Genomic DNA, 22,373 nt, shown 5'->3' with positions numbered 1-22,373 from the left:
TTTCAGTTCAGTTTCAACCAGTTTTTATTGGTTTTTTCCAAACCAGGATGAATAATAGCAGAGAATGGTAATAATAATAAAAGAACTGGTTAAAGAATTATAATGAAAAAATGATAAATTATGACGAAATCTACACATGCACCATAATATTGCACCCACATATAAGCTTGTCGCTTTATTCTTAATCAGTCTTACGCACCAAGCCATTACAAAGCTTCAACATGGGACATATCTTTATACAGAGATTTTGTTTGGCTATGTATTGTATTAGAAGTGAAATCAATTCTGCATTTCTACCATTGATCATTGGCCCGACATAAATTACTTTGTTCTCACTTATACTATAATAGATCAATATTGTATGAATTAACCTACCAGGATGGATGATCCTTACCTGTTACCTTAGGTTGACTTTTTGAAATAAATGCACCTATTATAAGCATTTATCAGTTTGTAAACCCCATTATTTACTGTGTCAATACATTCAATTTATCCTATAAATACTGAGAATGTGTTATCTGTTTCACAGCAGTGTAATAAGAACATCTCTTCAGGCATCCTGTAAAAGTCAATTAGTTTGTTACAGATCTAAGCACTACATGGCCAAACATATGTGGAGTCCTAAACATCACAGTAATGTGTAATTGCTTAACTTGTCATTCTTAAACCATGGACATTTCTCTGCTGCTTCAACAACCTGCACCTTCTGAAAAAGTCAGACCAGTCAAGTTCTTTCACACCAAACTGGGTATAACTGTCTTTTCTAAGGGGTACCGCTTGGGGGAAATAAGCCAATTTGAATATATAATAAAGTTATTTGAGTTAAAACAAAATGTAAAAGCTTTAATCAAACATATTAATAAGCCTATATTATATATATATATATACATATATATATATATATATATATATATACATATATATATATATATATACACATATATATATATATATACACATATATATATATATATACACATATATATGTATATATATTTGTATATATATGTATATATATATATATATATATATACACATATATATGTATATATATTTGTATATATATGTGTATATATATATGTATATATGTGTATATATATGTGTGTATATATATATATATATATATATACACATATATTCCATTTATGTATTTGCTTTTACTTTTCTAAAAATAATTGCATACACTTATTATTTGTTTCTGTTTTACTGTATATGTGTATATATATCAATAGAAACCTGCGGTGGAAAGATGTTAGGTGTAAAGGAGGAAAAGATGATTGGCATATTCCTCAGAGTTGGTTGATATAGAAAAGTTAGGAAATCATGCCCTCTTGTGGCCACTACTTTGAACCGCAACTGCCCAATGTTGTACTCCCAATATCAAGCTCAGCTAAGTCCCGCCCCTGAGCAGCCTCATGACCAATCACCACTTAGTTCTTGGTTTTAAGTGTTTAATGAGGAAATTTTCCCTGAACTTCGCCTGTCAGGTAACACCACCGTAACAAATACTCACATATAAAATCATTTAGTTTACAGTAAGGCTAGAAAAGGTTAACGTTAGGTTCAGGGCTTCTGTTTGAAAAAAGCCAAAATTTATAGACTGTCTTTTAGAAAGGATAAAATGCCTGAAATGTTAAACTGAGGACCTCAAACTTTCCCCACGATATTTGCCTCGAGTAACTACTCTGCCAGCTAAAATCAGTGCCACACTCCACAAGACTCATAATTAGCTTCATAAATATCAGAAACTTCGGCTTTCTTGGGAGAAATTAACCCGTGCAACCCCTTCGGAATCAAGGTACTAACACTACCTAGCTGAAAGTCGTCTCAATGTGGGTTGTTGGCGTTTGTTTTGCTGTCTAAATTAGGAGTGAGTGCTGTTAACGATAACTAACGTTAACTTTTGAATCTGGCACTGTCTGTGTTAACGTTAGCTAGCAGTTAGAGTGACAGTTTGCAACCGTTATCACTAACGCTACTCCACAGTTCATACAATACAAATAAGTTGTTTTATGTCGTGGTTTAACAAACGTGTAACCTTTAAAGTGTCTGTTAGTTATAAAGTGTCTGTTAGTTATAAAGTGTCTGTTAGTTATAAAGTGTCTGATAGTTATAAAGTGTCTGTTAACTGTCGGTGGTGGTTTGTTGTGGTGTGTGTGCCATGGTGACACAAACAGGGGTGGGTCTTCTGTGTTAAGTTTTGCGGTTTTCAAGGCAACCGACCCCTGTCTGTTGCTCTGTGCCAGCTTTACAGCCTTTTTAAAACCCTGCCTGCTGAATCGACGGAATATATGTCTATCTGTCTATAATATGAGGTAAGTTTGCAGTACAATGCTGTTGATACAAGTGTAATCAAAGTTACTTTCTCTCCACATTTTGATTTTTCTTTCTCTTCTCAAACGCTCAAAGTGTGGTTTTGAGCCCACCAGCCGGACTGGTTGGACTTGGTTGGTGCCTGGATGTTGTTGGGCAAGTCTTTCTTAAGCTTTTCTTGAAATGACTGGAGCTTCTGGTTGTTGCACAGCCCCATGCATGTGTTTGAATGCAGCCTGTCTGAAATTGTGGATCAGAAAGAGAGTGTTGTTTCCACACATGGCTTGAATTTGTTTTCACAGGTTTGTGCAGGAAAAAGATTTTTATGTAAACTAGACACAGCAGCTCAGAAAATCCACCATCCACCTGGCTGCACAGATTTTAACAATCCAATGTGACCTCTGATGGATATGGTATTTCCCTCAAAAATAACCAGAGAATACTTGCCGTCTGTAACATTACTTTGTGAATGTGGAGTGAAATTCCCCCCCGACAGCAGAGCAGTCCAGTATCATGGATAATTCAGTGATATATATTGCCCCTTTTGTTTACTTATTACCATACCTCTTCTTCAGGATTATAGGGATGTCTTTTTTTACAAACTCTCTATATAACATAGCCAAACATCACGAATACAGTGTTTCATTTTGTCTTAACACAAAGTAGCTGTACGAGAACTTCTAATAAAACATTGTCTAAAGTCATAAAAATATTATTTAAAATAAAAAAGGAAATATATGATTGAATAAGTAAGCAAGATTTGACCAAAATTCAATGAACTAAGAACACATTTCAGTCTGTCACAACAAAGTATTGCAGGTTGCCCTATGTGTTTTTTTTGTTATTGGTGCATTAATTTAATTTAAATTAAGAAAATTAATTATTATTCTGCAAAGCTTTATAACTATTTTTAGGAGGTTATTTGAAAGATTTTAGAAAATTAGTCATTTTCAACAGAAGTGAAATAATTTCTCAAACAATTTTTTCTGGATGTCCAAATTGATAAGGAAACCATTATCTAGAAACGAAAAGAAAAGAAATACAGCCTTTGTAATAAAGAATAAACTTTATTTGTGGATGTTTCATACACAAAATGCAGATCACAGTACTTAAAAATAAATAGGAAAAGAGCATACAATTAAAACTTTAGTACTATAATATTTAGAATAGATTTTCTGTGTTTGTTTCTGTATATTCACGTTTATCATAATGCTTAACATGTTGAGTTTTTTTAATGTCAGTTAGTGAAAAATGCCCACCACTGTTCCCCAGAGCCAAGTTGACCTCTTCAAATAGCTTGTTCAAAAGCCTAAGATGATATATTTACAAGCAGCAAATCCTTTCATTCCAACTGTAGCCAGAGAATATTTGGCATTTTTGGCTGATGAATGACGTAATGATCAATTGATTATTGACATTGTTGATTTGTTGCTAATCATTTCAGGAGTATATATAAAATAATTGTACGGTTCGGTGCCTCTTCTCACCAGTCCCCTCTGTACAGCCAGTGCACACTATGTCCTCAGCTCTTTCTGTGCCTCCTAAGCAGATTAGCTGTCCTATATCTTAGTCACTGGGCCATCCTGAACAGCTCACTGTAGCTCTGCCAGCCTCGGCTCCAGCTACACTCCTCTGTGTTCAAAATTCAGCCGCTGTCACTGAACGTCCGTGTAGTGTCCCTGTTGGCTGGGCTGTCTGGTTTTGTGATTGCTTTGGCGGGACCGGGAATAACAGAGCCTGGCAGAAATTCTCCCTCTCTCTTTTGTCTTTCCTGCTTTCCGTCTCTTGTTCCTACACCTACACCCCACCTGTCCATCCTGGATACAGCCTTAGCTCGCCTGACAGTCAGGTGATTACCGCCCTGCTGCCGTTTGTGTATGTGTCTGTCTGTGAGGAGCTGAGCTAGCCTCCTGTCCTGGATGGATACTGATGATCATTGTCTGTTTACAATCGGTGAAGCCCCCTGTGAGGGCTTTAGAGCAGCTTTATTCCCCCCATCTGGCAGCTGAGATAAATCCTTAGTTCCTGTAGGAATGAACAGGGAGCATGAGCAGAGCAACAGGTGAGTTGTTTCTTTGCTTTATTCTTACCAAACAGAAGTATTCACAACCTTTACTTAAGTAGAAGTAGAAATACCACAATACAATAATATGCAAAAGTCCTGTGTTCAAAGGTTTACTGAAATTAAAGAACACTGGTATTATTATTAATGTCATTAAAATATAAGCAAATAGCAGCATTTTCAATATGTTTATATAATATTTTTTATATTATTAGTTAAAAACAGATGTATACATATGTAAGGAGTCAGGCTGGGTATAGGCCTTTTTTTTACAGAGGACCTTTTAACAGCTCACAATAGAAAAAGCACAGGTGTGTGTAATAAAATAAGTGGTGGTTGGTAATTATACTGTTAGCTCTAACTCTTTCTATTCTGAAGTTTATTGTTTTTCTAAACCTTCCTCTCACATTGGTTATCCGCTGAGCTGTGTGCTCTCATTCCTTGTGGTCCACTTTAAATGCATGGTGAGTTAGCCATGTTAACCAGCGTGGAGACTCACTGCCTATTTGTGTATGAAAGGGTTGTAGAGAGAGTCCTACACACTGAGCCTTGTGTTTGTTTCTGACACAACCAAAACAAGTGTCTGTGGCTGCACATGGGAGTGTCTGGATTTGTGAGCAAAAAACATACTCTCCTGAGTCCTAGTGTGTGTGTGTGTGTGTGTGTGTGTGTGTGTGTGTGTGTGTGTGTGTGTGTGTGTGTGTGTGTGTGTGTGTGTGTGTGTGTGTGTGTGTGTGTGTCAGATAAAAGACACTGTAAGAAGCACCAGGCAAATAATCTCCTTGCGGTAATCTGGGATATTGATGAAAGAAGAAAAAGATGCATGCGGACCACTTTTCCTAATGAGTAGCTACTGTACAAAATGTACTTTTTGCTTTTTTTCAAATGGTATAATGCATGTCTTGTTAAATAAGTATAATCATCTATATTTATAACTATAATAATAATTAATGCTGGATCCCTGAAACAGGTGGTTTGTCAGCCACCATCAAAGTGATGTTGCATCAAAGTGTACACTTGCGCAGATCTCAGGGAAATACACTGTGATTAAGATAATAATTACATTATGTGACATTATTGCTGAAGCCCTCTAAAAGTCCTCTAAAGTTTATATAGAGATAGAGTTTAACTCTTTTGATGAAGTTTGAGAATTTGGTTATGTGGCTTTTTAGAGGCTATAAGAATGTATAAATTCCTGAATTAAATGGTGTTCCTCTTTGTAGCGTTGTAACAGGCCAGTTTTGGGTTGAGGGACTGACAGTGTAGCTGTAACACAGTATGTGAAGACCTGTCAGAGATGTTTTATTGCAGATGCTGAAAAGCACAGCTCTTGTTCATGTTGTGGAGTTGCCATAGTGAGCATTGCAGCTCTAGGCAAATACTTGGGGGACTTAATGTGACACTGTGAAAGTGCACTCTAATCCGAGCTTTTACATGTATAATACTGCTTTTCTGTAATAAAGAACTATAAATGCTGAGTGATGCAACCAGATAGCATGGTATTTAAGCAGGGGGCAATAAAATGAATGCTGTTTTTTGTAGACTATCACAGAGTTCATGTCACCTTGGAAATGAGTGTTGCACCTGTGTCAGACAAAATGTAATATCAGCAGCACTACTACATCCAAGTGCATGATGAATAAAATAACCCACAGGAACGTACACAGGAAACATATATTTTTTGTCTTAAGTTTATTACCTGAAATAATTCTTAATTTTAAGGCTGTAACTAATGCATACATGAAATTATTTTTAATTATTATATTATTTTTAAACTAATCCTTAATCTATAAAATGGTGAAAAATGTCATTCACAATGTCCCATAGCACAAGTTGACTTTTTCAAATTGCTTGTCTAATCCAGGCAATTTTTGGAGAACCTAAAGATTTTCAGTTTACGATGATGAACAAGCAAGTATCTGGAACTTATCAATAAATCAAGTAGTGTTTTCAGAATTGCTATATTTCACAAAATCAAAAACCCACTCAAATCAAAACAAATTACATTTATTTTACACTATCACATAGACACTGCTGAAAACAAGTGCACATTAGATATATTATTATATTATTGAGAGATATAAAAAAAAATCATTACACAACTCAAAGCGATGAATCAGTAGCCTGAAGCTTTCTTTTAAAACAACCTCAAGCTGGCTGCTTGATTGTGCTTTGCCAAAGTATGCAGTCATATGTGATAAATAATTTAACTGTACAAATAAATACAATTACCAGTGTCACATTCAGTCAGAGTGGTTTGTGCTGTATCTACACTGTTGTAGAAGTTTGTGACCACCAGTCCACCTGATCCACCTTCCACAGCTCTGTCTTGACACCTGTTATATTAATTTATGAAAATTATAAATGCTCAGATCCACCACTACCTGGCCTCTCAGTAATACTTTTCTGTGAATGGGATGGAAGCCAAATGGTTAAAGGGTACAGCTGATCTCAATGCTTCAAAATGAAAATCAGTGTTTCGACCGGTCTTGAAAAATTCAAACACTACCATGATTTTCTGTGAATTATATTTGTTTTTCATGATGTGCATGGCATTGACTTTTGGTTTGTTACGGTTGCTTGTCCTTGACAGCATTTAATCCCATTTATTGCCCCCTTAGGAGTTTACGCAGCTGCAGTTCCTCCTGTTGTAGAATGATACACATAATATTTATGAGAGATGTAGTGTGTGCAGTGGGACACATAGTTAGGAACTGATGTATGGAGTGTAGATGTTTGTTTACAGAGAACAGCTGTGTGTGAGTAAAAAGACAGACTGATGACTCCGCACCCCTAAATCATTAGCAGCACAGTCTAAAGGGAATCAAATCACAGACATGCATATTCTGCTGCAAATTTCTTTTGTCTGTTGTAGGGTTGCAATTGGCTGTTGCAATTGACTCATTGTCAATTAAAACGGCCACTTTTGTCTTGATGGACCGATAAATCATTTGGTTTATCAGGTCTTTTTAGTTTTAGTGTGTTGTTACTGCACAGTTTATCACCATTTACTGCTAAAGTTGGAGTTAAAAACAATGTTTTGGTAGCCTGTTGGATTATGGTAATAATGATATATTTCATTATACACCATGAGGATTTTTTTTATTAACTTGTACTTGTTTGTTTTTCTTGTTCAATTTCCTCTGGAGAACTCTGTCTAAGATTAATGTTTTAACATTTTTTACTATTGTGTGTTTCAGGAACTGTATGCAAAGAGATCTCTTCCTCAAGACTGAAGACTGACTGATAAGTCCTCCTTAGCTGTACCCCTGGACTGTTAGCAGCTTACGGACATGACCTGCAATCTATAAATTTCTGCAGCCATGGCTTTGAATGTGGACCTCACTGCAGAGCCAGGTCAACAAGAAAAGATGCAGAAGGTTCCTGTTCCCGGCTGAGACAGTAACTGAGGTTAGAGCTGAGACCTGAAGGAGGCAACTGTTGGCTGCAAGGTGAATGGAGACAGGAAAGAGCACCACAACAGGGGTTCTTTTCTGGACCCCTGCCCCGGTCCGCACCTCAAGCACCAGCTCTGTAATATCTGAGGATGTGTGGAAGGATGAGGATGAAGAACAGGCAGAGAAAGATGATGACTTTGTCAACCAGATGGATGAAAATGGCATCATCGGACTGTCTGAAGCACTCGAGGATGTGGAGTTGGGGGAAACTGATGCAGAATGTGATCCAAACTTGTACCCAGAGGAGACGGACTTTAGAAGGCAGGAGAGGAATACGTCACCTGAGGAGCTAAGTTACAACCTGAGTGAACATCTGTCCAATACTGAATCACTAGGACGGAATGTACAACTACTGTCACCATGTGAGTCTTTGATTATGTGTCATTTAATTTATTTAAAGGACCTGTGTGTAGGATTTAGTGGTATCTAGCGGTGTAGTTGCTGATTGCAACTTCCTGTAGGAGAAACTAAACTCATGAAAAACGTGAAAGTTAAAGCCAGTGTTTGTCTGTTTTGAGCTACTGTAAAAACACTGTAGAAGAGGACCCGCTCCCTCTGTAGATATAAAAGGCTCATTCTAAGGTAACGAAAACACAACAGTTCTTATTTTCAGGTGATTATACATACATACATACATACATACATACATAAAACATACCTACGAATATTATATTCCATTTCTGCCAATATATCCTCCTAAATGTTACACACTGGACCTTTAACTTTGGCTGAATTATTTCTTAGCAAGTTTTAATGTTGTAGTTCCTGTACTAATGCACTTAAAGGAGCAACTTGTTTTACATGTTTGAGCTCATGAACTCATGAAAATGAAATGAAAATGACCAGGACATTGTGTCTTACTAGTTTAGTCGCCAGTCTCCCTTTGCTCTACCCCTCCCGTTCAGATCTACTAAATGATGCTTGTACTGTGTTGAAACCTCTCTCTCTCTGTGTCTTTGGCAGTTGATGACTTGATCGGCAGCTTAACAGCACAGACATTGGATGAGGAGGTGAGGCAGAGGAGGAGCACATCAAGAGAGCTTGGAAGTACGAATGGCGTGGTTGAGAGCTATATTTCCAAAGGAGAGACTGAGAAGATCAGCTCTACAGCCATGGAACTTGCTGGAGTCTCCAATCATCACTGCCCAATATCCCAGCCTGCCTCGCATGTCACAGCCCCCACTTTCCCCCACCTTCTCCACTTCACTGCTGAGGAAATAGCTGCTGCTCCAGGGATTGAAGCTGAAACTTTTCCAGAGATGAGCTCCATAGAAAGTCTTCCAGAATCACACAGGAGCCACATGTCATCACATGTCAGCCTCAAGTCTAGTCCTTTTCCCGAGATTAAGCTCAAGGCTCTTCAGCCAGAAGCCACATTTTCTGAAGAAGTCATGTCTGATCATTACAGCAGAGTAAGTACTGGGCCTTTAAATGGATCAGATAAGTCCCATAAGCCTCATAAACAGCCCACTCCCTCACCAAGGAAGACTAGGCTGCCCTCTCCTGAAGTTACCTATTCACCTTGTTCCCTTAGCAGAGTCAAGGATGACTCTTTAAAATTCAAACATCAGACCACAAGTCCTGACAGAGAGCTGAAGAGGCCTCCGGCCAGGAGTAATGCTGCTGAATTGGATGAATCCAGGTGAGCCACATCCGCATAGCTTTGATCTGTCCTTCCTCCTCAATTTATATACCTCATGTTGTAATTTTTCCCGCATAAAAAACACTAACCATTAATTTTGTTATATTTCTAGAAAAGGGCCTCTGAGTTACCGCACACCAGACTTCTCCAAGGTGGGGCCCAGGGTCCATTTCCCTAAAGGTGGTTACAAGCCCCCCAAGAGCAGGTGCTCTTCCAAGAGGGAGTCCCTCTCACCTGAGCCCCCCTTGATGTTTAAATCCCCAGCTGACATAGTGAAAGAAGTCCTACTGAACACCACTGATGGATCTCCTGCCCCATTAGACTCTTACAGACCACCAGCCAATGCCCCAGACTCAATTGTGCCTGAGGAGTTCAGGTGCCGGCGGAACGCCACCACACTGCTTGAACAACTACAGGTACAAAGATAGAAAGAGAGAAAGAAAACGCTATTTTCAAAAGGAGTCAGTTTTGTATAGATGTAGTCTGAAAAACACTGGACTGATCTAGTATGCTTAGAAGAAGCAATTAAGCCTTAATAGTTTTCAAAAGTTGCCAAAATGCAAACATGATAGTGATACAAGCTGCTAGAATGAATTGATTCTGTGTAGAAATTTGAACAATGAGCTTATGATACACTTTTGGTGTGTTAGGCTTTTTCACATTTCCCCAAAGATTCTTTTATTTGCTCAAAATATTAGTGGTTTGCATCTTTGCCTCAGCACAGGCTTACCAAAACTGTTGACACAAAGTTGGAAGCACACTACCGTCTGGAATATAATTGTTTCCTGTGGTACTAAGATTTTACTTACTTTACTTTACTGCTTGAAACCAAGGGGCCCAAACAATGAAAAAACATCCCCAGGGTGTACACTAATTTTTCATCTACTATATTTATCTGTGACAGACTTATGAATAAGACCCAACAATACCTAAGTCCTGCTCCATTCTCTCTGCCCTCTTTTCTCCAACTCTGCTCTCGTCTCTTTCTTTTTCATTCTTCCCTTTTTTTCTCACCTCACATGCCCCTTCTGCACTCTCTTTCTTTTCTTACCTTCCTCTAACTTTCTTATTTCCTCTCCTGCTCCTCTCACTGCAGGAGGACTACAAAACGCTGCTGACTAAGTACGCCGAAGCGGAGAACACCATTGATCGTCTGCGTCTGGAAGGAAAGGTAATTAATCCAGAAATCAGGCTTTAATTCATCACTGTTTAATGGTGTGCTATAGTGCAATGTTTTGAAAAACAGTGCATAGCGGCATACAGATTAATCTTTGGTCTCAAATTGAAATCCACTATAACTCCTCCATGTTGTGAGAATAATTTAAAATGATGGACCGTTTATTTTCTCAAACATTATTAAATTCAGTTTTTTTATTTAAACGGAGGGCATGTATACATGTTTAAAAGAAATACCTGACTCACTTCTACAATGATGTTGTTTTCATTAAATAACGGAACAGCAGTGAAAGCACATTATTTTTGAAATATAATTTAATTTTAAGCGACATATAAAACAAAAGTGTTTTTGATCAGCCGTTTGATCTCTGATATTCCCATTAAAGGCGTTATACACAGTTACTGTTTTATATGCAAACACAGACTGCACAAAAAGAGAGAAGAGCTGGAGATCAAATCCAGTGAGTACAGAGAGTCTAGGATACTAGGAAACTAACAGAAAGGCTCCTCTAAAATAACCTGCCAAGACCACAATCCAATGAAAGAAAAAAACAGTCAACAGTAAAGACCGACCAAACCCTTTCAGCTGATGACAGTTGTTCTCTTTGTGCGTGTTTTCTACATGTGCTTGATACTATGCTTGATAAAAATGATCCATCTATTGAACAAACTGTTACTGCGTGTTTCCTTCATTTCAGGGCCTTTAAATGGCCCCTAGATCATTTCATTCCCTTTCCGTCATTGTTGTTTTGGTATCTTTGTAGACATTATTACAGGCATTACCCAGCAATATTCTCTGCTTTTTATGTGTAGGGTCACCTTCACCAAGTATGGGAATAAAAAGGGAGAGATATGATTATCTTAGAGGGTTCTAGCATCAAGATATAATGATTATGTATTTGTATACACAAATTCGAGCCATGCAATAGGAGCCAAAATAAGATCAAATGAGCAACAACAGCCTAATAATTTGGGTAAAAGTACAAAGAAGAAGCTAATGAAGGGGCATTTAAAAAAAAGGTTTATAAAGTAAAGTCACAGATGTAAATTATTTAATTTCAGCTGTTCACATATTTATGTGGTTGTTGTGTGTCTTTATTCCTCAACTTTATTTCTGCAGGACAGACCTATAGAGATCCAACAGGCCAGGCCCAGACATTGTCAGCACAGCACAGACAGAGCAGTACGTCAGAATGAATGATTAGAAATCTCAGAAAAGTGGGATAAGAAAGAAAAGAGGGGGCAGGAAAGACAGGAGAGCTAGGGTGTTGTGAAGTACCTCCATTTAAGAATTATTGGCCTATTTCTGTTGGGAGCAGCAGTGTGCTCCACAATCAGCACCGATTAAAATCAGCTTACTGAGTTCCCCGCCTCTCCTCCATCTCCTTCACCACAACACTGAACCACCATCTGTCTCCCCCTCCCTCTGCATGTACAGCATCACACAGGCGGGTTGGGAGGAGTGACTTTACACTGAAATTTACTGTCAGACTAATTTTCTATACACTAGGAAATGCAACATCCTCATCATCATTTCCTTATTACAAGGTAAAGTAATTAAAGTAATTATGTTTTATACTGAACTGCAATTTTCTTGAGCTTTTGATTAACAAACGTATAAACAAAATCTTTTATTCTCTCCAGTTTATCAGAGGCTTGATAATTCTAATCTGATTTAAGATCTTAGTGTAGTTATTTACATCTTTCTGACCCATTTTAGGTGTCTTCACTCTTAGCTGTAAACAAACTGAAAGTAATCATAGGCAAAAAACCAACAACCTACAGTAAGTAGCTGTGTGTGTGTGTGTGCGCGCGCATGTGTGTGTGTTTGTTTTTGTGTGTTAAAGGGACTGTTGAGGTCACTTTAAGGTCATTATGATTTACTGCTTAGAGGGCTTATCAATGAGGGGCATCCATTTAGTCTCATTTTCATTCATTCATTCTCTATTAGTGTGTATTTACCGGGAGGGGAGGGGTGACCACCCAGTGTATGTGTTTATCCCCTTTATCACACAGCAGTATTTTCTGCCACTGAAATGACCTTGCTGTTTAATAAACCCAAGATAGAAAAGACAGAAACTGAAAACATACGACTTTAGGACACTAGATGGGGATGTCGGCTTTCTGTATGTTTATCCCTATTTGCAGTTGTATTTCATATTTTTATAAAATTAATGTATGGCTACTGTGTTATAGGTTAATTTTAATTTTAATGTATGTCTAATGTATGTTTGTATGCTGCTACTGGATGCTTGAATGTCCTTCAGGATAAATAAAGTATCTATCTATCTATCTATCTATCTATCTATCTATCTATCTATCTATCTATCTATCTATCTATCTATCTATCTATCTATCTATCTATTCCAGCTGAATCTGATCATCTCTCAGTGGTTTGATTAGATTTTTTTCTACAGAAATGTTCAGAGTGAAAAAGCTGTGCCAATATATTACCAGACTTAGTAAGCAGGTGAGCCAATGATAAAATAGATCATGATATGTTCATTTTCATCTCTCCACCAGGTGAACCTGTACTCTGACCCTCCGAAGCCTGGCCACTCGGTGCAGTCAGGAATGAACCAGGAGGCCTCAAGGATCATGATGCTGGATTTTCCTCAGGCTCAGAGAGCAGTGATCAACTCAAACTCACTTCATTCTAATGGACACAGCAATCATCAGAGTACATTCATCCTATTCAATATTTACCCTTTGCTGTCAAGTTCATCATTTCATGGATCATACATCATATAAATCAATGATCAGATTTCCGAGTCACTTTGCTTTCACAATTAAATGTTGTAATTTCAACAACTCTGCTTGTCTGTCAAATGAACAGGAAATTCATCTGCCAATTCTTCCACAAGAAGCCCAGACCCTCTGGTGGGACAGCAGCCAGCCAAGATTCTCTACAGTCAGGCTGACAGGTTCCTCCAGCAGGTAAAGAACCTATTCAAACTATCAACAAGGATGGAAATCCATACATTTGCTTTATGATGTAACTTAGGAAAGTAATCACAGATAAAGGTTTTGGTGTTCTTCACTCAGTTGCAGACTTTTGAGGATCTCCTGAAGTGCAAGAAGCTCAAACCTTTTGAACAGGTGAAGGTAAGAACAACAACTCATGGTTTAAGACTGTAATCATTTATTTCTACTAATTATCCAAACTAATGAACCAACACTCTTCTTCAGGGTCTGCCACAGCTTGCTGAGGGGCTTGACTCTTTAGAAAGGGGCTACCTTTTAGCGAGGGATGAGCACAAGCTCCTGCAGCAACGAGGGGTACAAATCAGCAACTTTGACCCTGAACGGTGAGAGTGATGTTCAAGATGAATACGCCACAGATTACATTCTATATCATGTACTCAATGTGCACTCAGTTGTTCCTACTGTTTTCATTATATTTGCCTGTATGTTTGTGTATGTATCAGGGAGCTGGAGGGGCTGATCTTTCAGTGTGGGCTGCGTATGGATGAGCTGAAGGAGCAGGTAGAACAGATGCAACAGGAGCAGCCCACCTGTGAGGGTCCTCCCTCTACACCTCCTCACTCTACCCCTTCACTTGTCTCTTCTGAGAGGAGAGAAACTCTGACTCACCCACAGGTACCACTATCAAACAGCTCTCTAGTAGCAATGCACTCTGTCCTTGAACTGTACAGAAAATCAGTTTGACTTTTAATTTGTAGTGAAAACAAAACTATACTACAGTACTGTGTTGTTTGGGGGAAAAAAAAAAGAAAATTGTGGTGGATATTTTTTTACTATTTTCTGATATTTTATAAACCAAGAAATTTTATGATAAAAAAATGTATTGACTTAATTAATCAATAATGAAAATTCTGGTGCTGATTTAAGATGATATAGAGTAGAAGATCAGTCATCATCTGGTTTTATTTGCTGCTTGATCCGTAAAGATTAGTTCACTGAAAGATAATGGTGTTATGCTAAAAAATGATTTCTTCTGCATAGTGACTCCAAAATCAGTCCTAGTCTTAAAAAAGGCTAATTAAACTCAAAGAAAATGAAATGACCGGACGTATTTGCAGCCACATCAGATTTAATATAATGATCTAACTTCATCTCCTTCCAGAGCCCACCTGTGCCTTTGCTGCTTGATGCAGGAGAGGCAGCGGCGGTGGAGGTGAGCTCAGCCAGTGAAGAGAGTGATGAAGAAACTCTGAATTCTCTCTACCTCAAACCTCCGAATGGCAAAAACAGACGTGTTGAACAAGACTTTGCCAAACTAATGGATGAGTGAGTGGTGATGTTTATATTTTAAATTGTTAATTTTGAAAAAAAATGTGAAGAGTGACTATCAGTATCTTTGCCGTGGAAGGACTTTTATTAATGTTAGGAGATATTCTTTCTTGACAGGAACTCAGCCTGCAGTCTGGACTTTGATTATTTCACCCTGTTTGTTTTTCCTCCTTCTGTTTAGCTACCAAAGCTTCAAGGAGCTTCCCAAACTTTTAGACCATAGCCAGAAGGACGGAGCTCTCATTTCTGCTGCCGTGAGAACCGACAAGCATCCTGGGGACGAGAACAAAGGGAGACTGAGTCAAGGAACTGGAAACCTGGAAGTCCAGAGGAGTCGTTCACAGACGTTAGTTTTGAGAGAAACAGACAAGATGAGCTGTAGTTTAATCAGCAGCACATTGATGTTTGTCCTTGGTCTTTGCAGCTCTGTGTGTCTAAAAATATTTACTTTCATGTCTAAATATATACTTTTTAAAATCTTGAATGGTAAAATTATACTGCTACCCCAGACACATTTTTGATAAAAATAAGTGATTAGACATAAATAAATACAAACAAACAAGTACATACAAAGCTATTTTTGAAGGGAGGCTCATTTTAGTAACTCAGCTGAATTAAATTATTTATACTTTTCTGTTGACAGGAAATCAGACTGTCAGGACTTTCCTCCTGTTCGCACCAGCAAACAGCAGACCAGCAGGTCCAGTCGTCCATCACGTAGGGCCTCCAGCCAGTCCACAACGCTCCCTGTTCATCCTACCAGCAGCAAAAGGAGGTTAGAGCTGGGAAAGTCCCACAGCAGCAGTCTGAGCAGTCTGGGAGAGATCACTGCGTTGGAGAGGAGGAACTCCAAACTCCAACCTGCACGCAGCAGAGTACTTTCTCAGGTCAGTTTATATTGAGAAATAACTGTCTGTCAAGTTTGATCCTGCTGAGTCTAGGCCACGGGACGTTGAGCCTCAAAATCTACAGATTCCTAAATCATGCTTTAAAATTGCTGGTAGTTTTTGAGTTTTTGATACTAGCGTTCAGATATATTGAAACATTTCCTTTCATTTTCCTATCATCAAGATATTGGTACATCTCATTGAAGCTTTGTTCCTGAAATACAGCTAAATTTATTGCACATTCAAATTAATCATGACTAGCCATACTCACCTATACCTGCATGAAACATGTTTGAATCTTAAATTCTGTGACGTGAGCTAAGAGACTTTTGACTTGTAAGGAAAATGAAATGATTCATTTAACCTGTATAAGCTTGAAAATAAATCAACACTAAATCTGCAAAATACTCTTCCTCCCTAATATATGTTTTTAATTATTAAAAGTTTTGATATTAGCTTAATTAATAACCCCAAACAATGATTATGTTTGTTAATAGAGTTGTTTTAAAAGCAAAAACACTGAGCTGCCATGTACCTTTTTAGCCACTAGACAATCAGCTGACAAGCAGTCATGTACAAGTAATCTCATGATTTGGTTGCCTGAAAAGCATTGATATTGATATATGCTCAGCAGTATCTTCTTGAAACCAGTGTAACAGCCTCTCTTATTGCTTTTTAAAACAACACAAATGCAGTGTATGAATGTTTTTGCATTAAAAGACATGTACAGATTTCACAAAGAAAGCTGTGCTGTATAACAAACAATGCTGTTTCTAAATTTAGAATGTGTATAGTTAAATGTTATATAATCGTCATTCTGTGCTGTGTTGACCAGGATGGGATTATCTCTCCGGAGACAGACAGCGGCTTTGTCGGTTCAGAGAGCAGCCGTCTGACTCCTGCAGCAGCTCCAAGTCCTCTCCACCAGAGGGCCTCAGAGAGGTGAGGAAGTCCAATACTGCTTCTGTGCCTCCACACAGATTTACTACACCATAAATTTTACCCCATGCGCCATCCCCCACCTCTGTTACACACACACACACACACACACACACACACACACACACACACACACACACCATTTCTGATCTGTCTTTGTATGTGTGTTTGTTTGAATATTCTTCCATGGTGCAACAGGGTTTTGATGCCTCAGGAGGGGATCCCTGGGAAGCCTCACACAGGCCCAGTCTCAGCACCATCTCCTACCTCTTTGGCATCACATAGACACACGGCTATAGAGCCCAGCAGGGACTCCCGACTCATCTCCGACCAGCTGAGGAGAACAAGACAGCGGCAGAGGAGACGCACCTTCTCCTGCTCTCCACAGCGCTGGGTCGGTCAGACAGAACGAAGCAGGGCCGACAGTGGGACCAGTGAGTTTGGGCTGGAGAGTGACAGCAGTGAGTCTCCATGTTCTGTCCATCAACTGAGATTGTTGTAATTTTAAACACGTACTGGCAGTATAGAAACAAAATGTTTTTTTAAATCTATAAATGTCAGGGCCTGTTACTGTCTCACTGTGTTATTACTCTTATTTTTTAGTTCTTTCTTTTATTGTGTATTTAACCTACTGTCCTCCTTTTGTCTCCGCAGCACACACTATGTCTGAAGACGGACAGAATGACCAGTACACAGAATCATCCAATTCCCTCCACAGCTCCAGCCCAAGCTCCTCCCCCACTTCCCGGCGTCACCATGGCGATTCTCTCAGAGCACTGAGCTCCAGTCAGGTGGCCAATCGCAAGTGAGTGTGTGTAGCAGCAGCTGCAGTGCTGATAGTCGTGCAAACAAAGCAAGGTTTATGTCTCCCTGCAGAGACTCCTGGATGGAAATATAAATATTCAACTGACTGATGAAAATTATATTTTCAGGTATTTCCTGAAATTGACTTGATAACTCTTCTTTTTACCATGCAACATGAAGCCAAACATCTCATGAACCACTCGTAATGTTTCTATCATCATATTCTTTTATGTATTTTATTTCAGAATCGGCTGCTATTGAATATGGTTGCATAATAGGAGGTATTGTGTCCTGCATGGTGTGGTGTTGCATGACTCTTTTCAAAGAGTGTGTGTATGTACGTTTGAACTGTCACCTGCATAGAAGTCACCTGGAAATTTGGTCAATTGAATTTTCACAGTGCAGCACTTCAGTGGTCACATTTACTGCTGACTTTACTGCTGTTTGACCTTGGATACGTGTGGTGGTGAAAAAACTGGAACATAATATGCAAATGTGACCCCCAGCTGAATTATTTCATGTGATTTTAAACGTTTTTTTTGTGTGTTTTTTTTAGTGAAGCAATCCAGACGCTGCAGGCTGAGGTCGACAGACTGAAGGAGAGACTAGAAAGCTGTCTGAGAAATAAGAAAGCTCCAAGCTCTGTGAGAGCAGCTCCATCAACTCAGGAGAACTACACTCGCCACATCACCTCTACACCTCACGTCAGGTGGTGTAACCACACAGTCTCCCCTTCCTTCAAGAACACTGCTGTCTGCAGCGTGAGGCTACAGCACAGAGCTAACTACCACAAAGGTTTTACCTTAGTTTGGTTTCTCCCGTTGCTTAGGTCTGGGGAGCGATGCAGTGATGTCAGCAGGGAAAGAAGAGACAGACCGACCGTTGATGAAGTTGAGGAGTCTACACTGAGACGAACAACCCGGAAGAGACCACCTTCTGCACACAGACGACCACAACCTGATATCTGTAAGTTCATCTGAATTTTTAGTTGACCCTTAACTCAAGAGCTTTTCTTCAAAGATTTTGTATAATCCAAATTCTGCTACAAACATATATGCAGATTATTTCCTTCAATGAAGGACAAGATGAATAAACAAGTGACAGTTTATTACATGAGCCCTAAATGATAACAGATTACATTTGTACATGTCTTAGGTTTAGTCTAAATAATGGCACATAAGCCCCCAACTAAATGGTGTGTGTACAATGATGAAGATAAGCAAGCACACTTTGATAAGCAAGCCCATTCATTCTTAGAAATCATGTAATTTGAAAAATACATCATTTAATGCATGTAATGTTTTTCTTTTCAGTGACAACATCAGAGCCATCTACACCACAGACTCAGCCTCTGGTATCCAGATGTACTCAAACATCCACTACAGCACCAGACAGCCACAGTTCATGCACAAAAACTGTCCGCAGCAGAAACCCCAGTAAGAACATCCATCCCAGAACAGAAATACATGAGACTGAGCACTAAATTGATTGAGACCACAGTAATAGCAAGCAGTTATCTGACAAAACATATAGCAGAATTCATTTTATTTCATCGTAATGCTGTGTTTTACCCTTTTGTAATGGCTTGCAAGGACATGCTAGTGAAAACATTCCTTTTATAACTTATTTCAGTCTCTCCTGTCCTCACCAGCTTCCCAATACTTTCCTAAAATGTGTGAGACACGATTATATTTCCATAGATACTCACACAGAAATGTGACTACTTGTGAATTCATAGCTCCGTGTTCTTATGTCAGCACAGACTTTTAATTAAAGGTGTTGATTAATGTATTTTTGATGAAAATCTGCCAAAACAGACTGATGAGTGTGTGTGTGTGTGTGTGTGTGTGTGTGTGTGGCAGGGCAGCATCCTGGTGTGACAGCAGATGAACCTGACAGCAGAAGTCATCAAGCTCCTCTCTGTCCTCAATGTTTGTCACGTCGCCAAGGGCGACCTAAAGGTAAGGAGGTTTTTGTGTTCAGGCAAAGAGCCTGAAATCCACTTTTGTTCCTAATTCATTTGAAACCAGCATTGCAGTTTTGTCCTCATTAATTGTGCTACTTGAGTGGTTGTTCCTTAAATCCTGACTCTGTTTGTTTTCTTGCTGCCAGGTGGTGGCAACATAGAGCCAACTCATTCCTCTCTTTGCCGTCACTGTCCTCTCTGTGGATGCCCTGAACCGTTCAGAAGCACTGAACCAGGTTAGAGACTGTGTGATCAAAGCTGTTTTGAATGCTTACTGTTACAGTAGAGAGGTGTGAACAGTTCACACCTCTTCTGATTCTAAACAGTTGTTTTGAATCAGCAGCACAAGATTCTGTAGAGTCACTGTGCTCAGCACATGAATCAGTTCAGTCTGCAGTAAATGAAATGAGTTTAATTATCTGAAGTGCTAATGGAGCTCCTGACCTGCTCTGTGATTCAAAGACTGTCGCAGAGTCTCAGACTCCCCCCCACACACAAGCTGCCAACCAGAGTCCCCTGATGGAGTGATGAGGAGCAGATACTTTGCAGCTGCAGCTCCACCTACACTGCTGCAATGCATGCCAGTGTGTCCACCACCACTCCTGTGAGTAACCTGCCATCTCGCTACGCACTCACACACCAGACATCTGATGATGCACCATTACGTTGAGTTCATCCACAGGTCTCTCTCCAATCCTGATGACATTTCTCACATTGGCTCACTTATTAAGTGATGATTTGTCCTACCTCCATACTATATAGTAGTTTTATACAGTATGTACTACACACTAATTGTCAAAGTAAAAAATGATTTCTTGTATACTAACTATTAAAAATAAATATACTAACAGGAAATGTCAGACATCAAACAAACAACATTTTAATCCTTTGCAAAAACATGCAATATGTTGAACAAAAAGCATAACGCCTTCGGCAAAAAGACACCTGTATTTGAGAAATTTAGTGTCTGCAGAAGCTGAGACACTGCTACAATACATACTACACTATACATTGTGGAAAAATGTCAAAATGAAAGCTGTCAGTGTACATACTACTGCTGTGGATGGACATAACTGTCCAGCAATGCATCAATACACCAAGGAAATAGAGGAACTCCTCACAGCTGCAAAACACTAAGGTTGGTAAAACAAAGATGCTTCTCAGATAACAAATAAGGATCATGTCTTTGGAAACATTTTTTTTTCTCTTTCTGAAGTTTAATTGGCAGTGGCACTCCAAATTCTCAGTTTGAGAACCATTGGTGTCATTCATCATGAGAGAAAAATTCATTTGAATGTTGTACATACAAAATACAAATAACATTATTACATACTGTTTTCATTATAAGTTTAACCTGAACTGTCATACTCAATATTTATGTCATCAACCTTACCTTCTCCACAGGTTGTACTCATCGCCCCTCTACGTGTCTCCTAGCAACAGGACTGGCACATCCTCGAGGGTCAGAGGTCGCGAGGAGGCGAGGGGAAGGTCAAGACGCTCCCTCTCCGCTGACAAGCAGCGCTCCGTGGACAGCTCTCTGAACAGAGCCATAAGAGCAGCTCGCCACATGAAAAACACTTCTGGACACATGGCTCGCTCTCTGGCTGCTGGACTGCACTACCAGGAGCTGCTGACTCAGTCCTGCAGCTACTAGTCTGACCTCCCTCCACAGGCAGCAACATCTACTTCACACCAGCATCCCTACGGCTGTAGACATCACCAACAGCCGGAAGGAGTAAGTGAATAAAGAATCTAAACTCCATCTCTTCTTTCTAACGTTTCTTTGAAGCTAAATGTCATTTTTTAATTTTATGGCAACATTTAAGTCTCAGGTGGCCAAACATGAATTTGTTTCTTTAGCAGGCATAATATAATTTCAAAAGATGTGCTGGCATACATTGAAATGACATACTTTCTAAATTGATGTAGTACTGTAGATCAGTTTGCTATAAATGTGATCATATTGATTTTCAAACCGATGAAGTAAATAAATTTGTTTCTTCTTCTTCATTGGAGCTGTCTTGAAGTGACAGTTGTAATCAGTTAATACTCAGTTATTTTGAGCTATTTATTGATCATGTGATTGTGTTTGTTGATCATGCTTTTTTTAATAATCTTTTCTAGTTTGTATAGGTTTGAAAGTAAGTTCAGGATGACAGTGTTATTGTAGTTGCTGTATAAAAGGTTTATCTTGTTTCTGCAGTTGCATGCTGCACTGTAAATGAAATGCACTCGGTCATTGCACCTGTTGTGATAGAGTCCACTTTGGACGGTCACACAAGAGACTGCCATGAATCTATTTTTTAAATGGTCAACGGCTCATCACACTTTATCTTTAAAATATAATGAAAAGAGTTGTGTGCGATACTGGATAACCTCAAAATTAGTCTGTTTCAATGTTGTTAAAGTCAGTCTGTATGTATACACTACACAGTTTAAATGGTGGCGTTTTGGGAATTTTGTACGGCATTTTATGGTAAGCTTGAAACTATATGAGCCACACAAGTAAGTCTACTGTAACTGACCGGCTTTATGTGGAGCAAACATTCACAGACCAAAGGTCTTTAATAGGCCTTTATCTTTATATACAGGTGGGACCGCCAACACAAACAGAGGAATAATGCTATTTTACAGATAAAGTTATGCTTTATATTTAGTTGAAACTAAGAACTGTGGATATTACAAGTGAATTCTGTTTTTTATTAACTAATACTTTTTACTTTTGTACCATTGGTTCTCAAACTGTAGACCTACTTTAATATTTTGCAGGGAATCTTTTTAGTGGTCCCAAAGCAGCCAAATAAAAGTGGAAATGAACATTTGGTGTCGTTGTACTTTTTCATTAACTACTAAAAAGTGAAGCTAGTAT

The 22,373-nt window shown here is 38.9% G+C and overlaps 1 protein-coding gene across 5 annotated transcripts; it reads left to right on the top strand.

The window, feature by feature from the left end:
• The first annotated feature begins 1,656 nt into the window (after positions 1 to 1,656).
• akna (AT-hook transcription factor) lies at positions 1,657 to 22,321 on the top strand. Of its 5 annotated transcripts, XM_051411661.1 has the most exons (24): positions 1,669 to 1,798; positions 2,247 to 2,315; positions 7,576 to 8,195; positions 8,797 to 9,475; positions 9,588 to 9,891; positions 10,572 to 10,646; positions 13,175 to 13,331; positions 13,488 to 13,588; positions 13,697 to 13,756; positions 13,841 to 13,959; positions 14,080 to 14,251; positions 14,739 to 14,902; positions 15,087 to 15,251; positions 15,549 to 15,792; positions 16,628 to 16,734; positions 16,930 to 17,192; positions 17,386 to 17,536; positions 18,092 to 18,244; positions 18,365 to 18,501; positions 18,849 to 18,971; positions 19,398 to 19,496; positions 19,648 to 19,737; positions 19,964 to 20,105; positions 20,906 to 22,321. In XM_051411661.1, the coding sequence occupies exons 3-24, from the start codon at positions 7,832 to 7,834 to the stop codon at positions 21,156 to 21,158; spliced, it is 4,122 nt and encodes a 1,373-aa protein (XP_051267621.1). In that variant the 5' UTR covers positions 1,669 to 1,798; positions 2,247 to 2,315; positions 7,576 to 7,831; the 3' UTR covers positions 21,159 to 22,321. The 5 variants fall into 5 exon arrangements, with proteins under 5 accessions (XP_051267623.1, XP_051267625.1, XP_051267620.1 ...); XM_051411663.1 differs by lacking the exon at positions 2,247 to 2,315 and having other exon boundaries at positions 1,657 to 1,798; positions 16,930 to 17,165; XM_051411665.1 differs by lacking the exon at positions 2,247 to 2,315 and having other exon boundaries at positions 1,657 to 1,798; positions 20,939 to 22,321.
• The last annotated feature ends 52 nt before the right edge of the window (positions 22,322 to 22,373 follow it).

The sequence above is a fragment of the Dicentrarchus labrax genome, unplaced genomic scaffold (genome assembly GCF_905237075.1).
Source record: "Dicentrarchus labrax unplaced genomic scaffold, dlabrax2021, whole genome shotgun sequence".
Taxonomy (NCBI): domain Eukaryota; kingdom Metazoa; phylum Chordata; class Actinopteri; family Moronidae; genus Dicentrarchus; species Dicentrarchus labrax.
Note: the sequence above shows the minus strand (reverse complement) of the source record. Positions and strands in the feature narration are given on the sequence as shown.